This window comes from Nicotiana tomentosiformis, chromosome 2, assembly GCF_000390325.3.
Source record: "Nicotiana tomentosiformis chromosome 2, ASM39032v3, whole genome shotgun sequence".
In the NCBI taxonomy this organism is placed as follows: domain Eukaryota; kingdom Viridiplantae; phylum Streptophyta; class Magnoliopsida; order Solanales; family Solanaceae; genus Nicotiana; species Nicotiana tomentosiformis.
This window is the reverse complement of record NC_090813.1, coordinates 13651145-13673852: the sequence shown is the minus strand read 5'-3', so window position 1 is coordinate 13673852 and position 22708 is coordinate 13651145. Positions and strand designations below refer to the sequence as shown.

At 41.0% G+C, this 22708-nt stretch overlaps 1 protein-coding gene and 1 long non-coding RNA gene across 2 annotated transcripts; one reads left to right on the top strand and one right to left on the bottom strand.

Annotated features, from left to right (window-relative positions):
* Positions 1 to 299: 299 nt before the first annotated feature.
* LOC138904355 (uncharacterized) lies at positions 300 to 860 on the bottom strand. The gene has a single exon (XM_070192857.1). It carries the CDS (start codon positions 858 to 860, stop codon positions 300 to 302), a length of 561 nt encoding a protein of 186 aa, XP_070048958.1.
* Positions 861 to 2206: 1346 nt separating this feature from the next.
* On the top strand, positions 2207 to 21330 carry LOC138904222 (uncharacterized). The gene is made up of 2 exons (XR_011413413.1): positions 2207 to 2375; positions 21097 to 21330. It is a non-coding gene; the product is annotated as an uncharacterized lncRNA (long non-coding RNA).
* Positions 21331 to 22708: the final 1378 nt, after the last annotated feature.

The following is a 22708-nucleotide window of genomic DNA, read 5'->3' as shown; positions in this document are numbered from 1 at the left end:
CATGTCCACTAGGGGCGTGCCGAACTACTTTGGTACGGTATTTGGTATGCACAATTGATATACCGAATACCGAAATATCGAACCGTAATTATTAAATACCGTACCGAAATACCGAACGCCCACCCCTAATGTCCACCGTCATTAGATGAATTTGGTTTGGTGAAAGTAGAATCCATAAGATGCCCAGCAGACAGAACACAAATTGCAGACCTTCTATTCTTGGTAAATTTAAAATCTGAGGGGAAGCCATGCAGTTTGTAACACTTATCTATAGTGTGCTCAGACTTCTTACAATGTCTTCAAGAAAGGTTGGAAGATGAACTAGACCCCCTCTTTATATCAAATTGAACCCTTTGACTAAAACCCCTAGAATTGTTCACAGGACCAGCTGAGGCATTGAAGGAGACAGAATCATGGGAGAAACCAGGAACAGGAGCAAAAGTCTCTTTCTGTTTCTCATCATATTGTAGCATGAAGTATGCCTTACTTAAGGATGAAAGCGAAAGCATCATAAGAATATTGCTTTTGCAGATAGAATAAGACTCATTCAGACCTCTAAAGAATTGATAGATTTTCTGCTCTTTAATGAATTTGGGGAGAGCACCACAAGAATATACATGACCAACATAAGTAGTATTAAGTTCATCCCAAATACCTCCCAGCTTGGTAAAGTAAATGGCAATATCTAAATGACCTTGGGAAGTAAGACTAATCTTCCTTTGAAGTTGAATGTACTTAGAGCCATTAGAAGTACCAAACCTCTCATTAATGTCAGTCCATATATCTTTAGCAGTGTCAAAACACATTACACTGTTGGCTATATCCCTAGACAAGGAGTTTATCATCCATGCAATGACCATGTCATTGCACCTTTCCCAAAAATGATAATAAGGAGAGTTAAATTGTGGTTTGTATATCCTACCAGTGATATTGAGACCTAACTTGTTTTTAGCAGAGAGAACTGTAATGATCCGACCAGTCGTTTCGAGAGTTATAATCTTATTTTCCCATTCCTACTTTTTTATGTGTTGCTCAACGGTGTTGAGTTGTATCGAGTTGGTAGGTTTAGGTCCGGAGTAATTTTGAAGTGAAATGAACACTTAGTCTCTTAGTTAGAAAGTTAAGTTACAAAAGTCAACCGGAAGTTGACTTATGAGTAAACAAATTCGGATGTGGATTTTTTTGATTCGATTAGCTTCATTAGGTGATTTTACACTTAGGAGTGTGTCCGAAATATAATTTGGAGGTCCATGGTATAATTAGGCTTGAATTGGCGAAAGTTGGAAGTTTAGAAATTCTTAGGCTTGAATTCGAGGTTGATTTGGTGTTTTGGTGTTGTTTTGGGTATTCTGAAGGTTCGACTAAGTTCGGGTAGTGATATATGACTTTTTGGAATTATTAGTTGAGGTCTCGAGGGCCTCGGGTGAGTTTCAGATAGGTTTGGGTTGTGTTGCACTCGTTTTTCTTATAATTGGACGTCGTTTCTTCAAGCATAGATGATATCATATTGAACAAATGAGCTCCGATTTCTTTTTTTGATTGAAGTATTAGATCCGTATCGTAATTACAGACCCGTAGCAAAAAGAATCATCGAATTTGGGCATCGTATGAGGATGTTATGGTCATTTTACTAAGAATTAGGTTGCTAGATTTTTCATATTAATTACGAAATTGCCACTATCGGTGTATTTAAAAATCTACACGATTTGCAAATATTAAAACCTACATATCTCCTTCATTATAAGGTCAAATTGAGTGATTCAAAAGCCTAACTTGACTAAACATTCACAAGGAATCCATTGGAGGCATAAAAAATGAGTTTTGGGATCGTTTGACATGAAAAACGAGGCAGAATAACTGGCAGAAAAATATATAAAACGAGAGTTTGTTCATTCAGTCATATTTTGAGTTGGGGAGCTCGGATTTGGGCGATTTTGGGGGCGATTTTCACCATAAGGATTGGGGTAAATATTCTCTACTCGATTTTGGATATATTTCATGAATCCATCTTCATTTTTGGGATTTGATTGATGATTTCAAAGTGAAATTAAGGGATTTAGGGTTTGAGTTTTGGAGAGTTTAAGTGAGGATTTGAGGGACCAAACGGAGTCCAATTTTGATGAATTTTATATGGTTAGACTCGGGAGAGGACGAGGTTTATTCTTCTGTCATTTTTGACTGATTTCAAGACGTGGACCCAGGGGCCGGGTTTTGGCCGATTTCGGATTTTTGGCATATTTATGTAGTTTTTATTGTGGAATTCGATTCTTTAGACTATGTTGATAGTAGTATTCTGATTTTTGGTTAGATTCAGAGCTTTTGGAGACCGATTCCAGAGACGAGGGCATCCCGGAGTAGGATTTTACGCTGTTAAGGTAAGTAACAGTTTTAACTCTGGTTTTGAGGGTATAAACCCGGAGAATTTGATATCGTGTGACTGTTTGGAGGTGATACCCACGCTAGGTGATGGGCGTGTGGGTATATACCTCGAAGTATTGAGACTTGGTCCGTCCCGTGAGGCCTCATGACCATCATCTGTGTTTACGTAGTTACTTGTTGTTGAACTTGTCTGCCTTCATGTTAGAGATCATGCTCAGGCTTTATTCATGCTCACATTATTTGTACTCAGTCATAGAAATTATTGTACATGTTTACCCCAGTCTTTATTATTTGCTAATATGTTGTGATACTTGATGTGGGATGTGTTCCCTTATTTGTTGATGATGGTGAGGCTAGTGAGGTACATGATTGAGTGAGGTCTGTCACACCCCTTTTATGCCCCCAAAAGATATATGTTATGGATTATGGGTTAAAGAGTTTTTTCAATTAAAGTGACAAACTTGAGTAGGGATTATTTACTTACAGAGTCGCCACTTGGAATTGAGTTTTGAGGTGTTCCAAGTCACCTTTTATTTGATTCCCTAGTCAAAGGAAGGTTTGACTCTATTATTATCGGTCTGCGAAAACAAAGTCCGAGTAAGGAATTCTGTTGACCGGGGAGAAGGTGCAAGGCATTCCCCGAGTCCCGTGGTTCTAGCACGGTCGCTTTATTGAGTTAAACTTGGCTTGAATATTTGAGTTATTACATGTTTTAGAACCTTTTATACATTACCGCTTTTATACCGTTTTATTATTTATGAAATTTGTTTGAACAAGCTGCGATGTCGCGCACTCGTTTATTTTTTTTTGTGCGCATTGCGAATAGCGCCACGTGAAATGCACGCGCATTTTACAACATGTTTATTTTATTATTTGAAGTTAGGGTTGAGTCACGTGAAACAGACACTCGAATTAGTGATTACGTATCATGACTATGCTACGGAAACTGTACCCATAGTCACGATATTTCCTTGACTTTCTCATTCTTACTCTCTTTTTAGCAAACAATCCTTCTCTGACTTATTCTCTCATTATCAATTGCAACAACGACAATACTAATGGACGAGGCATCTAAACTAACAGGTGCAAGTAGACTCACTTCTTTTGAATTAGACGTCTCACTTTTAGCAAGAGTTGAATTATCGATGATACATCTCTATCGTCAGCATGTGACCCTTGCGAGTTTGGATTTAAGTGGCCTCTCTCATTTATGAAATGGCCAGTATGAATCCATTATTTGAGCCCATTAATTACTTCTAGCCTCTAAATTCCTACCATACAATTTGGATTGCACTTTAATAGATGGAAAGCATACTGCCATATTTTTACATAAATGAATAAAAAACAAGCCAATGCATTAATCTAACAATTGTATCAAGCACATGACTTAATTCAAAGCAGCAAAAGATTAGCATGAATTCATCCACTATGCTAAGATGACGAACAAGGATAAAATAATACCGAGGAGCAACAATAATCAATATCATTCACTATGCTAGCAAAATCAAATTGAGATAATATAAGTGCAAAGAGTGGACCTTACCGCTAAGAACTTCCTTTTATATTGGAGAACCTTTGGTGAGGCAAAAATACAAGAAAATTGAAAACCAAAATTCGACCAAAACAAGGACCTTCCAACGGAACAGAACCAAACGGCCAAAACCTCAATGACAAACTCGAATCAAGACCCGGACGAAATCTATACAGACCATCGTTTCGAGTGTAAAAGGGGTCATTTCAACAGAGGTATTTTTTTTTTTGGTTTTGGACAGTATTTCGTTGGGTTTATTGGCATTTTTTTTTTTGAGCTACTCTGGCTGATTTTTTGGAGCTGCTGGTTCTTATGCCTCTTCCCTTTGGATTCATTTTTAACATGCTTTTATGGAGTTTTTGGCTGGAATTTTTTGCTGACTTTTTCTTCTTCTTTTTTCTTTTCTTTTTTTTTTTGACCTCGTTTTTTGGGGTGGTAGTTGGCTTTTGTTTTGGCTGATTTTAGGCATGAGGTTAGGGGACAATCATGGGGGGACAAAGAGTGGGGAACAATGGGGAGAGGAGTAGGGAGCAAATCGTGGGGAGGACAAGCATGGGGGGACAAGGTATGGTGGGGAGGGGACAAGCATGGGGGACAAGGTAGAGTGGGGACACGCGTGGGGGACAAGGTAAAGTGGGGACACGCGTGGGGGACAAAGAGTGGGGACACGCGTGGGAAGATGGGAGCGAGAAATATTCAAACACGGTAAGAAATTAGGTGCTCACAGCATGCCTCTCTTTGCTTGGAAACATTAAAAGTTTTCAGGCAAAGATAAAGTGATCCGTGTGACTAAGTTTTGACCATATCGATATTCAAAAGAGGAAGAAAATTAAAGAAAAATGTGCAACCGAGTCCTGGTTTTGAACAGCCTATATATTCCGGGTTATAAGGGAATCAGGTCGCGTGTAGTTCAAGAAAAATGATGGAGTGATGAGTTCGAAAGTCGAGCTAGGTTCCGTCGATCCTCCGGTCTGTGATCTTGCTATTACATCAAAATTGAGAGAAACTATGAGTTACAAAATTCCTATCTATAAGTCTTCTGAACCTTGATCTTGAGTCTTGACTGGTTGTTCATGCAGATTCTGATCTGAACCTTGATGCTTGCTAGCTGTAGGTGCTAGTTCATTCTTCTACGGATTCTTCTGAGCAAGACGGGAAATGTGAAGCTCGTAACTTCAGTCATGTCTTGAGTAGTCCATATCCTTTCCATCTGCTTCTGCATTTTGATTCACTTCTTTTCCTTTTCTTTTCTTTATTCTGGATTGAGACTTTTTCTTTTGTTCATCTCGAACACTGTGCCTCGCGGTAAAACCTGCTCAGACATCACAACAAACAAACGAACGAATTGTTCTGCCCCAGTTTTTACTAGGAAAATTTCGTGAGTTATTGTAACAAAAATTCTAAACTACTTCTTTATTGAAAGAAATAAAAGAACAGGAATGGTGTACCCTGAAAAGGTCATGATGATTTTTTTTTTTTATTATTATCCCAAAAGAATGTCTCAACTAAGGATTTGTGTACCTTATGTTGGGAAACTATGGTCAGAGAATGGGATACCCTATATTGACAATGATACCAGGGAGTGGTGTATCCTGCTTTTAAAATCAAATCAACTAGAGAGTGGTGTACCATATATTGGAGAACACAACAAAGGATTAGTGTACCCTATACTAGTAAGGAGATCAGGGATTGATGTACCCTATATTGGTAAGGAAATATAATCAAGGGATGGCACCCTGTATTACTGAAAAGGAAATATAACCAGGGGTTGGTGCCCTGTAGTACTGAGAAGGAAATGTAACTAGAGGTTGGCGCCCTGTATTACTGAAAAGCAAATATAACCAGGGGTTGGCGCCCTGTATTACTAAAAAGAAAATGTAACCAGGGGTTGGTGCCCTGTATTACTGAAAAGGAAATGTAACCAGGGGGTTGGTGCCCTGTATTACTGAGAAAAAGAATGTTGAATCCCCTTGGTGAAAAAGTTCTACCTGGGTTAAACTATGAAAAGCAAGCTTGAGTGAAGAGTACTTCTACCCGGAACTATGTGCTGGATCCCCCTAGGCAAAAAAGTTCTACCTGGGTTAAGAGACGAAAAGCAAACCTGGGCGAAGAGTACTTCTACCCGGAAATATGAGCTGGATCCCCCTAAGCGAAAATGTTCTACCTGGGTTAAGCTACAAAAAACAGCCTGAGCGAAGAGTACTTCTACCCGGAACAATGTGCTGGATCCCCCTAGGCAAAAAAGTTCTACCTGGGTTAAGCGACGAAAAGCAAGCCTGGGCAAAGAGTACTTCTACCCGGAACTATGAACTGGATCCCCCTAAGTGAAAAGGTTCTACCTGGGTTAAGCTACGCAAATAACCTGAGCGAAGAGTACTTCTACCCGGAACTATGAACTGGATCCCCCTAGGCGAAATGGTTCTACCTGGGTTAAACTACGTAAAATATCCTGAGCGAAGAGTACTTCTACCCGGACCTATGAGCTGGATCCCCCTAGGCGAAAAAGTTCTACCTGGGTTAAGCTACGTAAAACAACTTGAGCGAAGAGTAATTCTACCTGGAACTATAAGCTGGATCCCCCTAGGCGAAAAAGGTTCTACCTGGGTTAAACTACGTAAAACATCCTGAGCAAAGAGTACTTCTACCCGGAACTATGAACTGGATCCCCCTAAGTGAAAAGGTTCTACCTGGGTTAAGCTACGAAAATAACCTGAGCGAAGAGTACTTCTACCCGGAACTATGAGCTGGATCCCCCTAGGCGAAATGGTTCTACCTGGGTTAAGCTACAAAAATGGGAGGTATGAACAGTAGTGATGCATGCTGCAAATAAAGGAAAGTTGAGATTTCGCGAAAACTTACCTTTGGTGACATTCTCCCTTTGAAAATCGCCATTCTGCACTGCTTTGATCCTGCTTCAAACAAAGAAAAATTTGTGAGTTTTTTAAAGTGGTGGTCAGTTTGTGGCCTTGATGCCCTTAGTTGTTTGAATTCACCCCTCTGCTGTCGAAGAACTGATTTTGTCAGTGTGATACCGAGGTTCCCGAATACTCTGTATCGCTTTCTAGAGACATTGTCTTTCTGACGTTGCCCCTGGCTGTTTCATACCCGGATGTCCATGGTACCGCTAATCCTTGTCCCTAAGGCAAAGCAATTTTCCTTTAAAATCAAACTTAGTTGTCTTGCACTCAGAACCAGTTTGTGTCTGTAGTGCTTATCAACTTTTCCCATGAAGCAAGTCTTGCTTAGACGACCTTTTCAGTTTGTTTGAGACATTTTGTCCGCCTTATCAAAAGAGATCACAGATGGATTCCTGCCTTCGTCAATGCCGTATATGCTCCAAATTGTGCTTGGTATTACGGGAAAACTGTAGACAGTTTTGCAGCCATTTTTGCTTTGCTTTTGATGCAAGACTAGACCGAAAGGGAATCTAAGAAAAATTATGGAAAAGAATAGAAGAGCAATTGGAAGTGAAAAAGGAATTGTGTCTAAATAAAAGGTGTCCCTTTCGGGAGAGAAATAAGGAGACTTATCTGGAGATATGTGCCGACTTCAATGAATCATGACATGCATTTTGGACTGGACGCCTGATCTGTCTGAGCTGTCTAATTCTCAAAATATGTCGCAAATGTTCAATCTTGAAACTGTCTTAGTTGTGCTCATGCCGGAGCATGGAAGACCCTCATCCGGCTAGTAGCGCCCTTTGCGGGTTTTCGCTAACTGACCTCTCTCATTTCTCTAATCACCGTCGCCTTACAGTGCCCATACGGGTTTTCACCGATAAGACTCTCTCATTTCTTTTTCTTTCTTTCTTTCTTTCTTTTTTTTTTCCTTTTTTTTTTCTTTTCACTAAGATACGACACGCGAAAGGTTGGCTGATGCCCCTGGCATGTGGACTTCAAGTATTCTCAAAGATCGATCAGAAGTTCTTAACAGGAAAAGTCGAAAGGAACCTTGAACTGAATTACAACCTTTGGAACTGTTTCTACAGGAAAAACCGTAAGATAAAAACAAACTTCTGCCCCAGTTTTGGAGTATTGGGAATATGGATTTTTGTTACAATGGGACCGAACCCAGGGTAAGGCTGCTTTATTGATGATGTAGGGTCCTTTCCAGTTTGGTGTGGAAGAACGCGTTTCAGGACGAGTTGGCCTACCTCGAAGTACCTTGGACGCACTTTCTTGTTGTAAGCGCGTGCCATTCTTTGCTGGTATAACTGGCCAAAGCACATTGCTGCTAGCCGTTTCTCATCAATCAACATTAGTTGTTCTAATCGGGTCTTTACCCATTCTGCATCTTCAATCTCCGACTCCACAATGATCCGAAGAGAGGGAATTTCGACTTCAGCCGGTATTACAGCATCTGTCCCATATACCAACAGATAAGGAGTTGCACCAACCGATGTACGAGCAGTCGTGCGGTATCCCAGAAGAGCAAAAGGCAACTTTTCATGCCATTGTCTCGAGCCTTGGACCATTTTCCTAAGAATCTTCTTGATGTTCTTGTTCGCCGCTTCAACGGCTCCATTGGCTTTTGGCCGGTAAGGGGTAGAATGGCGATGCATAATTTTAAATTGCTCGCATACTTCCTTCATCAAATGACTATTGAGATTGGCTGCATTGTCAGTGATAATGGTATTTGGGATACCAAAGCGGCAGATGATGTTGGAATAAACAAAATCTAACACTGCTTTCTTGGTGACTGCTTTGAAAGTGACGGCTTCCACCCACTTGGTGAAGTAATCAATTGCAACCAAAATGAATCTATGCCCATTTGAAGCCTTTGGCTCAATTGGCCCAATAACATCCATTCCCCAAGCAACGAAAGGCCAAGGAGAGGACATGGGATGCAACTCTGAAGGTGGCGAGTGAATCAGGTCACCATGAATCTGGCATTGGTGACACTTGCGAACAAAACTGAAGCAATCTCGCTCCATTGTAAGCCAATAATACCCTGCCCGTAGAATCTTCTTCGCCAAAACATATCCATTCATGTGAGGTCCGCATACCCCCGAATGTACTTCACTCATGATCCGCTCAGCTTCTGTTGTATCTACGCATCTCAACAAGTTCAAATTTGGGGTCCTTTTGTACAAAATTTCCCCACTCAGGAAGAAACCGTTGGCAAGCCTCCTTATAGTTCTTTTTTGATCTCCCTTAGCGTGCTCTGGGTATTCTCTCGTTTTCAGGAATCGTTTTATGTCATGATACCATGGTTCACCATCTGGTTCTGTCTCAGTTGTATTGCAGTAACCATGTTGATTCCGAACTTGGATTTCTAGTGGATCGATATGGGTGTTTCTCGGATAAGGGAGCATCGAGGCTAAAGTAGCCAAAGCATCTGCTAGCTCGTTGTGAAACCTGGGAATGTACCTGAACTCGATGGATTTGAATCTTTTGCTCAAATCTTGTACACATTGTCTGTATGGAATAAGCTTGACGTCTCGAGTCTCCCATTCACCTTGGGCTTGCCGGATAAGCAAGTCAGAATCTCACATAACCAATAGTTCATGCACATCCAGATCGAGGGCCATTTTCAAACCCATGATATATGCTTCGTATTCTGCCGTATTATTGGTACAGAAGAACCGAAGTCGGGCTGTTGCAGGGTAATGCTGTCCAATAGGTGAGATGAGGATTGCCCCGATCCCAACTCCTTTGATATTGACAGCTCCATCAAAATACATTTTCCGTAGAGGGTTGTCATCTGGAACTACTTCCTCTATTGAGTTGACCTCTTCGTCTGGGAAGTATGTGGTAAGTGGCTTGTACTCATCATCAACTGGATTCTCTGCCAAATGATCGGCCAAAGCCTGTGCTTTCATTGCAGTGCGAGTGACATAGACGATGTCGAACTCTGTAAGTAGGATTTGCCATTTTGCGAGCCTGCCGGTGGGCATTGGCTTTTGGAAAATATACTTCAGAGGATCCATTCTGGATATGAGGTAAGTAGTATAGGCCAAAAGATAATGTCTCAACTTCTGAGCGACCCAAGTCAAAGCACAACATGTCCTTTCTAAAAGGGTGTACTTAACCTCATAATTTGTGAACTTCTTGCTCAAATAATATATTGCTTGTTCATTTTTGCCTGTCGCATCATGTTGCCCCAGAACGCATCCAAAAGAATTATCCATCACCGATAGATATAAAAACAAAGGCCTACCAGGTTCAGGTGGGACCAGTACAGGGGGTTTTGATAGATAATATTTGATCCTGTCAAAAGCATTTTGGCAATCGTCTGTCCACTTGATTGCAGCATCCTTTTTCAGCAACTTAAAGATGGGCTCGCACGTGGTTGTGAGCTGAGCAATGAACCTACTGATGTAGTTCAACCATCCGAGCAAACTCATGACCTCCTTTTTGTTCTTCGGGGGTGGCAGATCTCGAATGGACTTTATCTTAGATGGATCCAATTCGATGCCTCTCCGACTGACTATAAAACCGAGGAGTTTCCCAGATGGAACCCCAAACGCACATTTGGCTGGATTGAGCTTAAGATCATACCTTCGAAGCCGTTTGAAGAACTTTTTCAAATCATTCACGTGGTCAGCCTGTGTCTTTGATTTTATGATGACATCATCGACATATACTTCAATCTCTTTGTGCATCATGTCGCGAAAAATGGTGGTCATGGCCCTCATGTAAGTTGCCCCTGCATTCTTTAAACCGAATGGCATGACCCTGTAACAATAGGTACCCCATGGAGTGGTGAAAGCAGTCTTTTCTGCATCACCCTCATCCATTAGAATCTGGTGGTACCCAGCATAGCAATCCACGAACGACTGTATCTCATGCTTTGCGCAATTATCTACAAGAATATGGATGTTCGGCAAAGGAAAATTATCCTTCGGACTTGCTTTGTTCAGGTCTCTGTAGTCAACACAGACTCTAGTTTTTCCATCTTTCTTTGGCACAGGCACAACATTTGCCACCCAGGTGGTGTATCGTACAGCTCTGACAACATCGGCGCTCAATTGCTTCATTATTTCCTCTTTGATTTTATCACTCATGTCCGTTTTAAATTTTCGCTGCTTCTGTTGGACTGGTGGAAAATCAGGATACGTGGGAAGTTTATGAACCACTAAATCGACGCTTAAACCAGGCATATCATCATAAGACCAGGCAAACACATCTCTATACTCAAATAAAAGTTAAATCAAGGCATCTCTGGTTTTTTGTTCAGTGTGAATGCTTATCTTTGTTTCTCTGACTTCTTCATGACCTCCGACATTAATTGGCTCAGTTTCATTGAGGTTGGGCCTAGGCTTGTTTTCAAATTGTTCCAACTCTCTTTTTATTTCATCAAAAACCTTATCTTCATCATATTCGACCTCTTGATGCATTATTTCAAAATTAGACAGCCTTTTGAGATCTGGGCGTGAATTCCGCATGCATGTCATGTTATTAAAGCCGGCATTAACAAAACTGAAATGGAAATAAAATGGCAGGAATTAGGAAAAGGAAAATATACAAAATTTAACATGAAACTGAACTGCATTTCATTGAATTTGAAAGGATAGGAGGGTTAACGTCAAAATAAAACAATCATACTAAGATATTCGGATTACAACCCTGAGAGTAACCCAAAGTACAAAAGAAAGAAGCTGCAAAAGTCAACTACCAAAACTCCTTCCTTGTGGGGAGAGGAGTTGCTTCCCAGTTATTGAGCATGGTTTCTGGGCCAATTAGTTGCATATCGGCACGACTAGTGCCTTCACCCGCCTGGATCATATTCACTTCAGAAAACATCTGCCTGAGGTCATGGCAAATTTCATCAATGTTTGCATGCGCCTCGGAATTTTGACCATATTTGAATCGTGGCTTGACAAAAGTGTAGAAAATGTGAGGGATAGGTTGCTGCAAGACCCACCCGTGCTTCTTGCAGTGCTTGGCTTTGTCTTTGTCTGCTTGTGTTGGCCTGAAGCCTAAACCAAAAGTACCCCTGTTACTGAACGGAGAAATGGGTTCTGAAATTCCTTGCAATGATGCCCCCAAACCTTTTCCTGGCTCATAACCTTGTCTCATCATAAGTGCAGCCACCATTACAGATGTGGTAGAGAGACACGGATGTAGAATGGGTTTTCCTTCCTCAACATGGTCCACAACAACCACTTCGAAAGCCTGATAGACAATGGACTCACATCCTTCCTTGGCCTCAATACATGGGATTAACGGGTCTTTATAAATGGATGACTCGTCTTCTCCGTGAACAATAATTTCTTGCCTGTTGTGCTCGAATTTGAGCATCTGATGCAAGGTGGATGGCACAGCTCGGGCTGTATGGATCCATGGCCTTCCAAGAAGAAAGTTATAAGAAGTTTTCATGTCCAATACTTGGAAGACAATTTCAAAATCAACAGGCCCAATCGTCATGGTCAGGTCGATCTCCCCAATGGTATCCCTCGCTGAGCCATCAAAAGCCCGGATGAGAACATTGCTGGGTCGGATCCTGTCTGTATTGATCTTCATGCTTTGCAAGGTAGAAAGGGGGCATACATCTACACTCGAGCCTCCATCAACCATGACTCGCTTCACATAATGCCCCTCGCATTTGACAGTCAAGTGCAAAGCCCTATTGTGACCGGCTCCCTCCTCAGGAAGTTCATCATCAGTAAAGGAAATTCTGTTCACCTCAAAAAATCTATTGGCCATCTTCTCTAATTGATTCACAGTGGTATTCTCTGAGACATGTGCCTCGTTCAGGATTTTGATTAGTACACGGGCATGCTCTCCTGAGTGTATAAGCAGAGATAACAGAGAGATTTGAGCAGGAGTCTTTCTCAGCTGGTCAATGATTGAGTAATCGTGAACTTTCATCTTTTTCAAAAACTCCTCCGCCTCTTCTTCAGTGACCGGTTTCTTTATTGGCATTTGGCCTTCTCTGATTTGCTTAGCCTTCCTCAACTCTTCTGGAGAGTAACACCTTCCTGATCGAGTCAAACCTCCAATTTCCCCCACTTCTTCTATGATTTCCTTACCTTTGTAGGTTACTACAGTTTTGTTGTAGTTCCAAGGGATGGTTTTCGTATTTGTTATACGGGGTTGTGTGGCAGGCTTGATTATGATCGGCTCTATTATACCCGTCGTACCGCCCTGATTCTCCTTTGTGATGGGGTGACCTCCAAGGACGTATAACTTTGGGCTTGGAGCATTGGAGCGAACCTCCAACCTCGAGATTTTTGGAACATATAAAATTGCCCCTTCTGAGCTCTGGGCACCTTTCACAATCAACGGTGCATCTAGGCTTGGATTTACTTCCAGTTTGGTTCCCTCTTGAATCGTTACCACTGTCATTTCTGCTCGACCAACCGGCTTGTATTCATGATCTCGGCCAATCATTCCCACAAAATGAACATCATTGTGTACTGGTAACGGGTTATTGGTCACATTAGGAGGGTCCTCACCATTCGTGACTACAATCAATTTTTCAACAATGAGTCTTTCTACGGCTCTTTTCAGGGTCCAACAATCATCAGTGCTATGCCCCGGAGCACCTGAATGATATTCACATCTAGCGTTTGCTTGAAATCCATGTGAATCGGGATGCATATGGTGGGGAGCGATGGGTCCAATCACGCCTATCTGCTTCAACTTCTGGAACAGACTAGAGTATGATTCCGCCAATGGAGTAAATTTTTCCACTGGCCTCTACTCTCGACCATAATCTTGCCTAGGACGAGCGTTGTAGGGTGCCCGAAAATTTTGCTGCTGAGGTCGGGGTAATCTTGGAGCTGGTGCCCGTACCTGTTGATTAGGAGGATGAGCATATGATTGAGCATTAAACACTGTATATTGTGGCGGTCCCAAAGAGTACTGAGGAATTGGCGGGGGATAGTAATGTTGAGGGTAGCTGGAGTGCCCCTGCTGAGCTTGCACATAAGGGTGCGATGCCCCTCTTTGAACTTCTCCTGGATCCCGAAGTCATCATGGACCCTTCATCTCTCTTCTTTCTATTTGCCAAACTTCCCGACCCATTTTGGATAGCCTGGGTGGTGGCTTTGAGAGCAGCTTGACTTACAATTCTGCCAGTCTTGAGGCCATTTTCGACCATTTCTCCTATTTTGATTGCTTCAGCAAAAGGCCTACCCATCGCGGACATCATGTTTTGAAAGTAATCAGGCTCTTGGGCCTCCAGAAAAATAGTGATCAACTCGTGGTTATCCATGGGTGGCTTAACTCTAGCTGCTTGCTCCCTCCACTTGATCGCATACTCCCTAAAGCTTTCAGTCGGCCTTTTCTTCATATTGGACAGAGAATTGTGATCCGGCGCAATATCTATGTTGTATTGAAATTGTTTGACGAAGGTTTGGGCCATGTCGTCCCAGACATGCCAGTGAGAGATATCTTGATCAATGAACCATTCGGAGGCTACCCCCACCAGACTTTCTCCAAAATAAGCCATCAGCAATTCTTCTTTTCCACCTGCACCCCTCAGCTGGTTGCAGTACCTTTTCAAATGGGCGATAGGGTCGCCGTGTCCATCATATTTCTCGAATTTTGGGGTCTTGACCCCTGGTGGCAAATGGATGTGAGGGAACATGCATAAATCACTGAACGAAACACTTTTATGACCCTCTAATCCTTGTATGTTCTTTATGTTCTGTTCAAGACTTTTCATTTTCCTGGCCATCTTATCCGATTCAACCGTCTTGGTAGGCTTTTCATTTTCCACTGGTGACTCGTACTGAGGAGTCTGATTATATGGAGCCGAGACCCCGAAAGCCATATTTGGAGAGTAGTAGTGGCCATCATAAGCATGAGATGGTGGCTCGTTGATTGGCCTCGTCACAGGAGGTGGAGGCGGGATTGTGTATGCCGGTGCGCCAGACACGACTAGAGGAGTGTTCCTGACTGGTGCGGCTGGAGGTCGCGCATTAGAGGTACCAGGAGCAACGTGGAGGCTGTAGTTTGGCACATACCCTGGTGGTAGAATGTGGTCGCTCGTTGCATGGAGCGGTGGTTGAGTAGCCAGGGGTACAGTGGAAGTTCCCTCTGAGGGACCACGGGGTGGAGGCTGACCAGACACCCAAGCTTGATATACATCAGACAATTGCTGTCTTAATTTTCTTATTTCCTCTCACTCTTGTTCAACTGATTAACCCTGGGGGTCATCACTGATCAGCTCGATCTCATCATCGTTGGTCATTACTACTGCTCCCTTAGATCTAGTGAAGTAATGGTGTGTTGCCAGTTTCACCACAAACCAACCACCTTAAGCTAAACTCAAGAGACAGCAAACGTGTTAGGGTTAAGCATTTTATAGATATGAAATCACACACATAATGTGCCATGCTCCTATCATTGTCACTATTTCTAACATGCTTTTGGAGGCTTCATGTTTCATTCCGACTTATGGGGTAGCTTCTTATTGACGCTCTTATTATTTATTTATTTTATTTATTTATTTATTTTTAATTTTTTTATTTTATATATATATATATATATATATATATATATATTTTCACTCACGCCTCATTTTGATCCCTCATCTTAGAATCATTGAAAAATATTTTGATCGAACCTTTTGTGGGTTGCCTACGTATCATGTCGCCGCATGAATCAGATCATTACGTAGTTCAGGAGAGACATAATAATTTTTTTTTTTTAAAATGACTCTAAAGACATAAATATGACTGAAAATACGACAAATGCAAAATGAAACTAAAAACTAATTGGCTGCACTAAAACGTTAATATTTAATGGCATTCTTTCTTAAACTGATATCATCAATGGTCTGCATCCCTTGGCCTCCACTCTCCCCCCCAACATCTCGTACAAATTCTGAAACACTCCCGGCAATTGTGGAACGAGGGCACGTGCCTGTTGACCAACTTTCTCATTGTTTAGATGATGATGATCGTCATGAATATATGCTGCTTTCTCTACCAATTGAAGTACTTGCTCTCTAGCAAGCCCCATATTTACGTGACAATTCTGCAACCATATCTGGGTAGTGTTGAGGGTGTTACCCATCTCGGTCTCGCGTCCCTCGTATTCTTCAATACGGCGGTTTAGCACAGCTCTCTCAATCATCCACTGACGCCGCTCTACCTCAAAATCTGCATGTTGATGACCTCCCTTAAGCCTTTTTATTTCTTCCAATTGTGAAAGAAACTGACCCTTTGAGCGTATCCAATGTGCCCTTTCTCTATCAAACTGCTCTCTTTGCTGATCAAACTCCAATTGTTGCTGGTGCGCATCCTCTTCAATGATACTCAGGTTTTCTTGCAGCTTGTGCATTTCAATATTGTTATTTGCCTCAACTCTTCTAACTACACCAATAGTGCTTGCCAATTCTTCTTCTAAGCGGGCCGCCTCATTTTTAGCATGCTTTAGATCTTTATCCATGCCCCGTAAGGCCGATTGATAATCTTTCTCAATATTTAAACGAATCTGAGCGACTCCGGCTTGCAGTTGGGCTTGTTGTTTAGCTATGGTCATTCGGGAACGCTCCAATTCCTCTTTTAACTTTTCTATAGCTCTTTGATCATTTCTCCTCCTGTTGGATCCTTCAGGCATATCTCCAAGCAACGAAGGGTCATGAAACCAGGTAATATATTCAGGGATCACCTTTCCATGATCCCGGTCTTCTACCATGTCATTCAACTCCGATACTTTACTTGCAAACCAAATTTTCATAATTTCTTCTTCGTCATGAGGTTGATCTTTACCAAAATCATAATAGAACTTGCTCATATCTCGTGTTGGTGGCACTTCCTATAGTCGTGCAAATTGGCGCATTACCCGAAGTGGAGCATAAAACTGAACACCATCCAATCCTATGAGTACCAAATAAGAGTGGTATGCCGACTCACAAATGACCTCTTTGGAGGAGAACCAATCGTAGTTCCAAGTGATCCGTTTGGCAGACAGAGTAAGAAGTAGTTCTTTCCGGGCGCCAATCCCCTCTGGTAAGTCACATTTGTCAATTCTTTTCTGGTGATCATAAGTATGATTGGGCCATAGCTCACTAAAATTAGTGATCGTAGGATGACGATAGAAATGCTCCAAAAACCATATCTGTAACAAAATGTTGCAACCATCAAAGTTTCGCGCGCCCATTTTACATCTAGTTAAGGCACGGAAAATGCAAGAAAGAATCATAGGGACCAAAGTATAATCACCCCCTCCTGAGGTTAGAGCCTCAACTACGCCTGCCAAGCGGATGTCAATGCGTCCCTCCCTTTCCGGGAAAACTACACGCCCCAAAAAAGTGACCATAAATGCAAACCTTCTATGTACCTTCCATGTTTCCTTATCTTCCTTTGATTTCAATTTTCCCACATTCCTTTCGAAATTGCATTCTAGGCCATACAACTGAAACAAAAAGCCCAACTTAACCCATTTGCCTCCTAGACCTTCATATTGTCCGTAATTTATGTTCAAAAGCTTCAGAAACCTACCTTCGTTCACATTTTTTGGTACTATGGGCCTTTGGCGGCGAAGATTGCGGCCCCACCCCTGGAAATGGGCGATTTCCTCCAAGGTCGGAGTCATTTCACAGTCGTTAAACGAAACACATTATTTTCAGAATCCCAGTGCGGAATCAAAGCTTCAATCACATCCCTCCTCGGCTTTATCGTAATCATGTGAACCAAATGTCCCAAGTATTTCTTTATCTGGTTTCGCTCATATTCCTTAAAGTCTCTCCACCAATCCCACAACAACTGTGGTATCTGATCGACAATGAGAAAATCTGGTATCCCTTCTGATCTGGGCCTCTTTTCAGACTTACCTCTTCCCCCACTCATGGTATACCTGTCTAACCAGACACAGGGTTAGGCTTTGATCAAACATATTATTGACACACAAAAATTCCGATTTCTCGGGTTTTGACTCCATAAATAAATAAATAAAAACTCAACTGTGGGACTATGAAAAATATTTTGGATTTAGTATTTTTTTTTTTTTTGGATTTTCTAAGGAAAGAATTGTAAACAAAACTAAGGAAAGGGAAAAATATTTTTGAATTTTATTTTTTTTGAAAATTGGGGCCGGAACCGATGAGGTTTGCCTACGTATCTCACATCCGGTGAGAATCAGACCCGCGTAGTTCGGTTAAAACTGACTATTTCTTTTTGATTTTTTTTTTTTGAAAAATTAATCTCTAAAAACCGTATGCACTAGACCACATCATTTTTTCTATATTTGTTCAACTGATTTATGCTAAAGTCGGTCGACATGCCAACCTCCTAAATAATGCAACAAGTAGCACATAACATGACATAATGGTCTCAACAAAGTATTTGTCCTAAAATAGAACTCGACCCTTGTGTCGAAAGCTGCTAAGTCAAATACACATGATGCAAATAAAGCGTAACCTACTAGGGATATTCATTGCTTGTGGCTTGTTCTTCTAAGTTTGTAAATCCTAAAGGAGATGGTATCTAGACCTGGCTTACCCGGGCGGACAACCCGAGCCGAGGAGCGTCAAGCATTACCAGTAGTAGAACAGCACTGGCTAGCTAACGGCTCTCCCGCCTAAACATGTGTGACTAAATCCTTCACCAGAAGCTGGTAGGCTAACTGGCTTTATCTCAAGACAGAAATTTTGTGATGCTGGTAGGCAAACACAACATAATTAATTATCAGAAGACTCAGAGGGATGCGAGGAAAGATACAATTTATATGTACAGTTCAACAATATCAAAACGGTAAAAACTCGACAAGTAACACATTAGGCTCAAATAAATCACAATATATACAAAAATTAATAAAGCCAAATAAAGTCAATGTACAAGCTCGAATTCTTGAAAGTGTCCCCAGCAGAGTCGCCAGAGCTGTCACACCCCTTTTATGCCCCCAAAAGATATATGTTATGGATTATGGGTTAAAGAGTTTTTCCAATTAAAGTGACAAACTTGAGTAGGGATTATTTTACTTACAGAGTCACCACTTGGAATTGAGTTTTGAGGTGTTCCAAGTCACCTTTTATTTGAATCCCTAGTCAAAGGAAGGTTTGACTCTATTATTATCGGTCTGCGAAAATAAAGTCCGGGTAAGGAATTCTGTTGACCGGGGAGAAGGTGCAAGGCATTCCCCGAGTCCCGTGGTTCTAGCACGGTCGCTTTATTGAGTTAAACTTGGCTTGAATATTTGAGTTATTACATGTTTTAGAACCTTTTATACATTACCGCTTTTATACCGTTTTATTATTTAAGAAATTTATTTGAACAAGCTGCGATGTCGCGCACTCGTTTTATTTTTTTTTTTGTGCGCATTGCGAATAGCGCCACGTGAAATGCACGCGCGTTTTACAACATATTTATTTTATTATTTGAAGTTAGGGTTGAGTCACGTGAAACATACACTCGAATTAGTGATTACGTATCATGACTATGCTACGGAAACCGTACCCATAGTCACGATATTTCCTTGACTTTCTCATTCTTACTCTCTTTTTAGCAAACAATCCTTCTCTGACTTATTCTCTCATTATCAATTGCAACAACGACAGTACTAATGGACGAGGCATCTAAACTAACAGGTGCAAGTAGACTCACTTCTTTTGAATTAGACGTCTCACTTTTGGCAAGAGTTGAATTATCGATGATACATCTCTATCGTCAGCATGTGACCCTTGCGAGTTTGGATTTAAGTGGCCTCTCTCATTTATGAAATGGCCAGTATGAATCCATTATTTGAGCCCATTAATTACTTCTAGCCTCTAAATTCCTACCATACAATTTGGATTGCATTTTAATAGATGGAAAGCATACTGCCATATTTTTACATAAATGAATAAAAAACAAGCCAATGCATTAATCTAACAATTGTATCAAGCACATGACTTAATTCAAAGCAGCAAAAGATTAGCATGAATTCATCCACTATGCTAAGATGACGAACAAGGATAAAATAACACCGAGGAGCAACAATAATCAATATCATTCACTATGCTAGCAAAATCAAATTGAGATAATATAAGTGCAAAGAGTGGACCTTACCGCTGAGAACTTCCTTTTATATTGGAGAACCTTTGGTGAGGCAAAAATACAAGGAAATTGGAAACCAAAATTCGACCAAAACAAGGACCTTCCAACGGAACAGAACCAAATGGCCAAAACCTCAATGACAAACTCGAATCAAGACCCGGACGAAATCTATACAAACTATCGTTTCGAGCGTAAAAGGGGTCATTTCGACAGAGGTGTTTTTTTTTTGGTTTTGGACAGTATTTCGTCGGGTTTATTGGCATTTTTTTTTTGAGCTACTCTGGCTGATTTTTTGGAGCTGCTGGTTCTTATGCCTCTTGCCTTTGGATTCATTTTTAACATGCTTTTATGGAGTTTTTGGCTGGAATTGTTTGCTGACTTTTTCTTCTTTTTTTTTTTTTTTTTGACCTCATTTTTTGGGGTGGTTGTTGGCTTTTGTTTTGGCTGATTTTAGGCATGAGGTTAGGGGACAATCATGGGGGGACAAAGAGTGGGGAACAATGGGGAGAGGAGTAGGGAGCAAATCGTGGGGAGGACAAGCATGGGGGACAAGGTATGGTGGGGAGGGGACAAGCATGGCGGACAAGGTAGAGTGGGGACACACGCGCGGGACAAGGTAAAGTGGGGACACGCGTGGGGGACAAGGTAAAGTGGGGACACGCGTGGGGGACAAAGAGTGGGGACACGCGTGGGAAGATGGGAGCGGAAAATATTCAAACACGGTAAAATATTAGGTGCTCATAAGGTCGAGGGCCTGGTTGTGAGGATATTAATATCATAGCGCATGAATTATCTGCGTAGCACGTGAGTTGACCGTGCGGGTCCAGGTATTGATACCATAGCGCGTGAGATATCCGCGTAGCACGTGAGTTGACTGTGCAGATTCAGGTATTAATATGATTGCACGTGAGTTGTCCGTGCTTAGAGCTTGGGCTTTGGGAGCCCCTCCGGAGTCTGTACACACCCCTAGTGAGCGCAGAGTGTTGAGTGTTGACTGAGTGCGAGTGATGAGTGATGGAGTGACACTGCTGTGAGGTTGTATTTATTTGTGTTGTTGCTGCATTTATCTGTTAAACTTCTTTGTGGTATTTACTGAGTTATGGAGTTTACCTGTTTATTTTTGTTTATTTTTAAATTATGAAAATAAATAATTGGACTGTTTTACTTAGCTCGTCACTACTGCTCAGTTCCTTAATTATTTCAGTTACTTGCTGAGGTAGTTGTACTCATACTACACCCTGCACTTTATGTGCAGATCCACCTGAGTTAGAGCGCGGCGATCGTTGAGTTCAGGCCGACTATCTGTGGAGATTGCAAGGTAGTTGCTAGCGTCCGCAGGACCTTGTTACTCCTTTTGTCATTTCTTCTTTTGGACTGTTAGATAGTTTATATATCTTAGTTTATAGTTTTAGACGCTCATGACTTAGTGACACCCCGATGTTTGTGGATTGTTTCCGTATTTTTCTATATTATATTTAGAGTTGATTTAGTTTATGAAAAATTTAAATGTTGAAATATTTTATTAAATTTTTATAATCGGTTTTGTAGTAATATTTTGGGAAGTAGGCTTGCCTTGTAATACGATAGGCGCCATCACGACCATGGTTAGATTTTGGGTCGTGACAAGAACATTAAGCATATTCTTACGCCAAATGACAAAATCATTACCATCAAAAGGAGGGGACACCAGGTGAGCACCTAGACTATCCTAGGGATGTATGTAGAAAGGATGGGAATGAGGGATAGTAAATTGTCAAAACCATCGGTTGTAGGTGACGAACGCACTTCAGGACTACTCATTTCTAAACCCTAGTCGTGTCAATTTTGTACAGAAAAACAGAGAATTGTTATCTACCAACACTTTAACCCAAAATTGAGTAATGAAAAGATATTATTATCCTTCTTTGCAACCTAAAGAAGAAAGGCCTTCCATTTATCACGGAAATAAACAACCACGACCTTCGATACCACCGGCTGAGTCGAAAATTAGGCATGAATACACTCCACAGAATCGAGCCACAGATTTACCAGAGAAACACCGCAAAATCTCTGAGAAATGCACTAACAACCATCAATTTTGACTAAATCGATCAAAAATCGAAGAAGGTCGCAGAAACTTTCCGGCGATGAAAACTTCTACAAAACTCGAGAAACAAACATCGTAAGATGAACATGCGGAGCCATAAATACTTGATAATAGGCTTTGATACCATATTAATTCATTAATTCGCAGTGTAATCGCGAAAATTGATTTAGGATTGAAACCCTAATATATTAATATATAAAAGAAGAGGCAAATCCATGAAATTATGCCAAGTGTCAAAACGAAATATTAACACCGGTCATGTCGGACAAAACTCCAATATCTTTAAAATAGAAAAGAAATTACAAAATTTTAATATTAACCAATTCAGTTATTAATACCATGGAGTCCCACGCTTTTTAGCACATACTTTTTAAAACTAAAAACTAAAAAAAAATTTATTCCAATTCCACACTCTCACGTTTTTCATTAGTTTTTTATTTAATTTATTACAACAACATACCCAGTATTATCCCACATCATAGAGTTTAAGGAGGGTGGTGTGTAAGCAGACCTTACCCCTACCTTGTGAGGATAGAGAGGTTGTTTTCAATAGACCCTCGGCTCAGAAAAGAATAAGCACCACATTAATGAAAATATAGATAAGAAAGGACAGTCTCAAAAATTCATATAAAAGCAGAATAAAAATAATAAGATAGTAAGGTGATCAACGATGATTGAAAGAAAATTTTTTACATAAAAATAGTAATTAAAAAAAAAAAAAAAACTCCACGATTTATCGTCAAACGTGGGGAACACAATTATTCACAATGGATACTTCCAC

What these genes read in the sequence shown, in the direction of transcription:
- LOC138904355 (XM_070192857.1), bottom strand. Translation starts at nt 860, where the DNA reads ATGGTCATTGCATGGATGATAAACTCCTTGTCTAGGGATATAGCCAAC.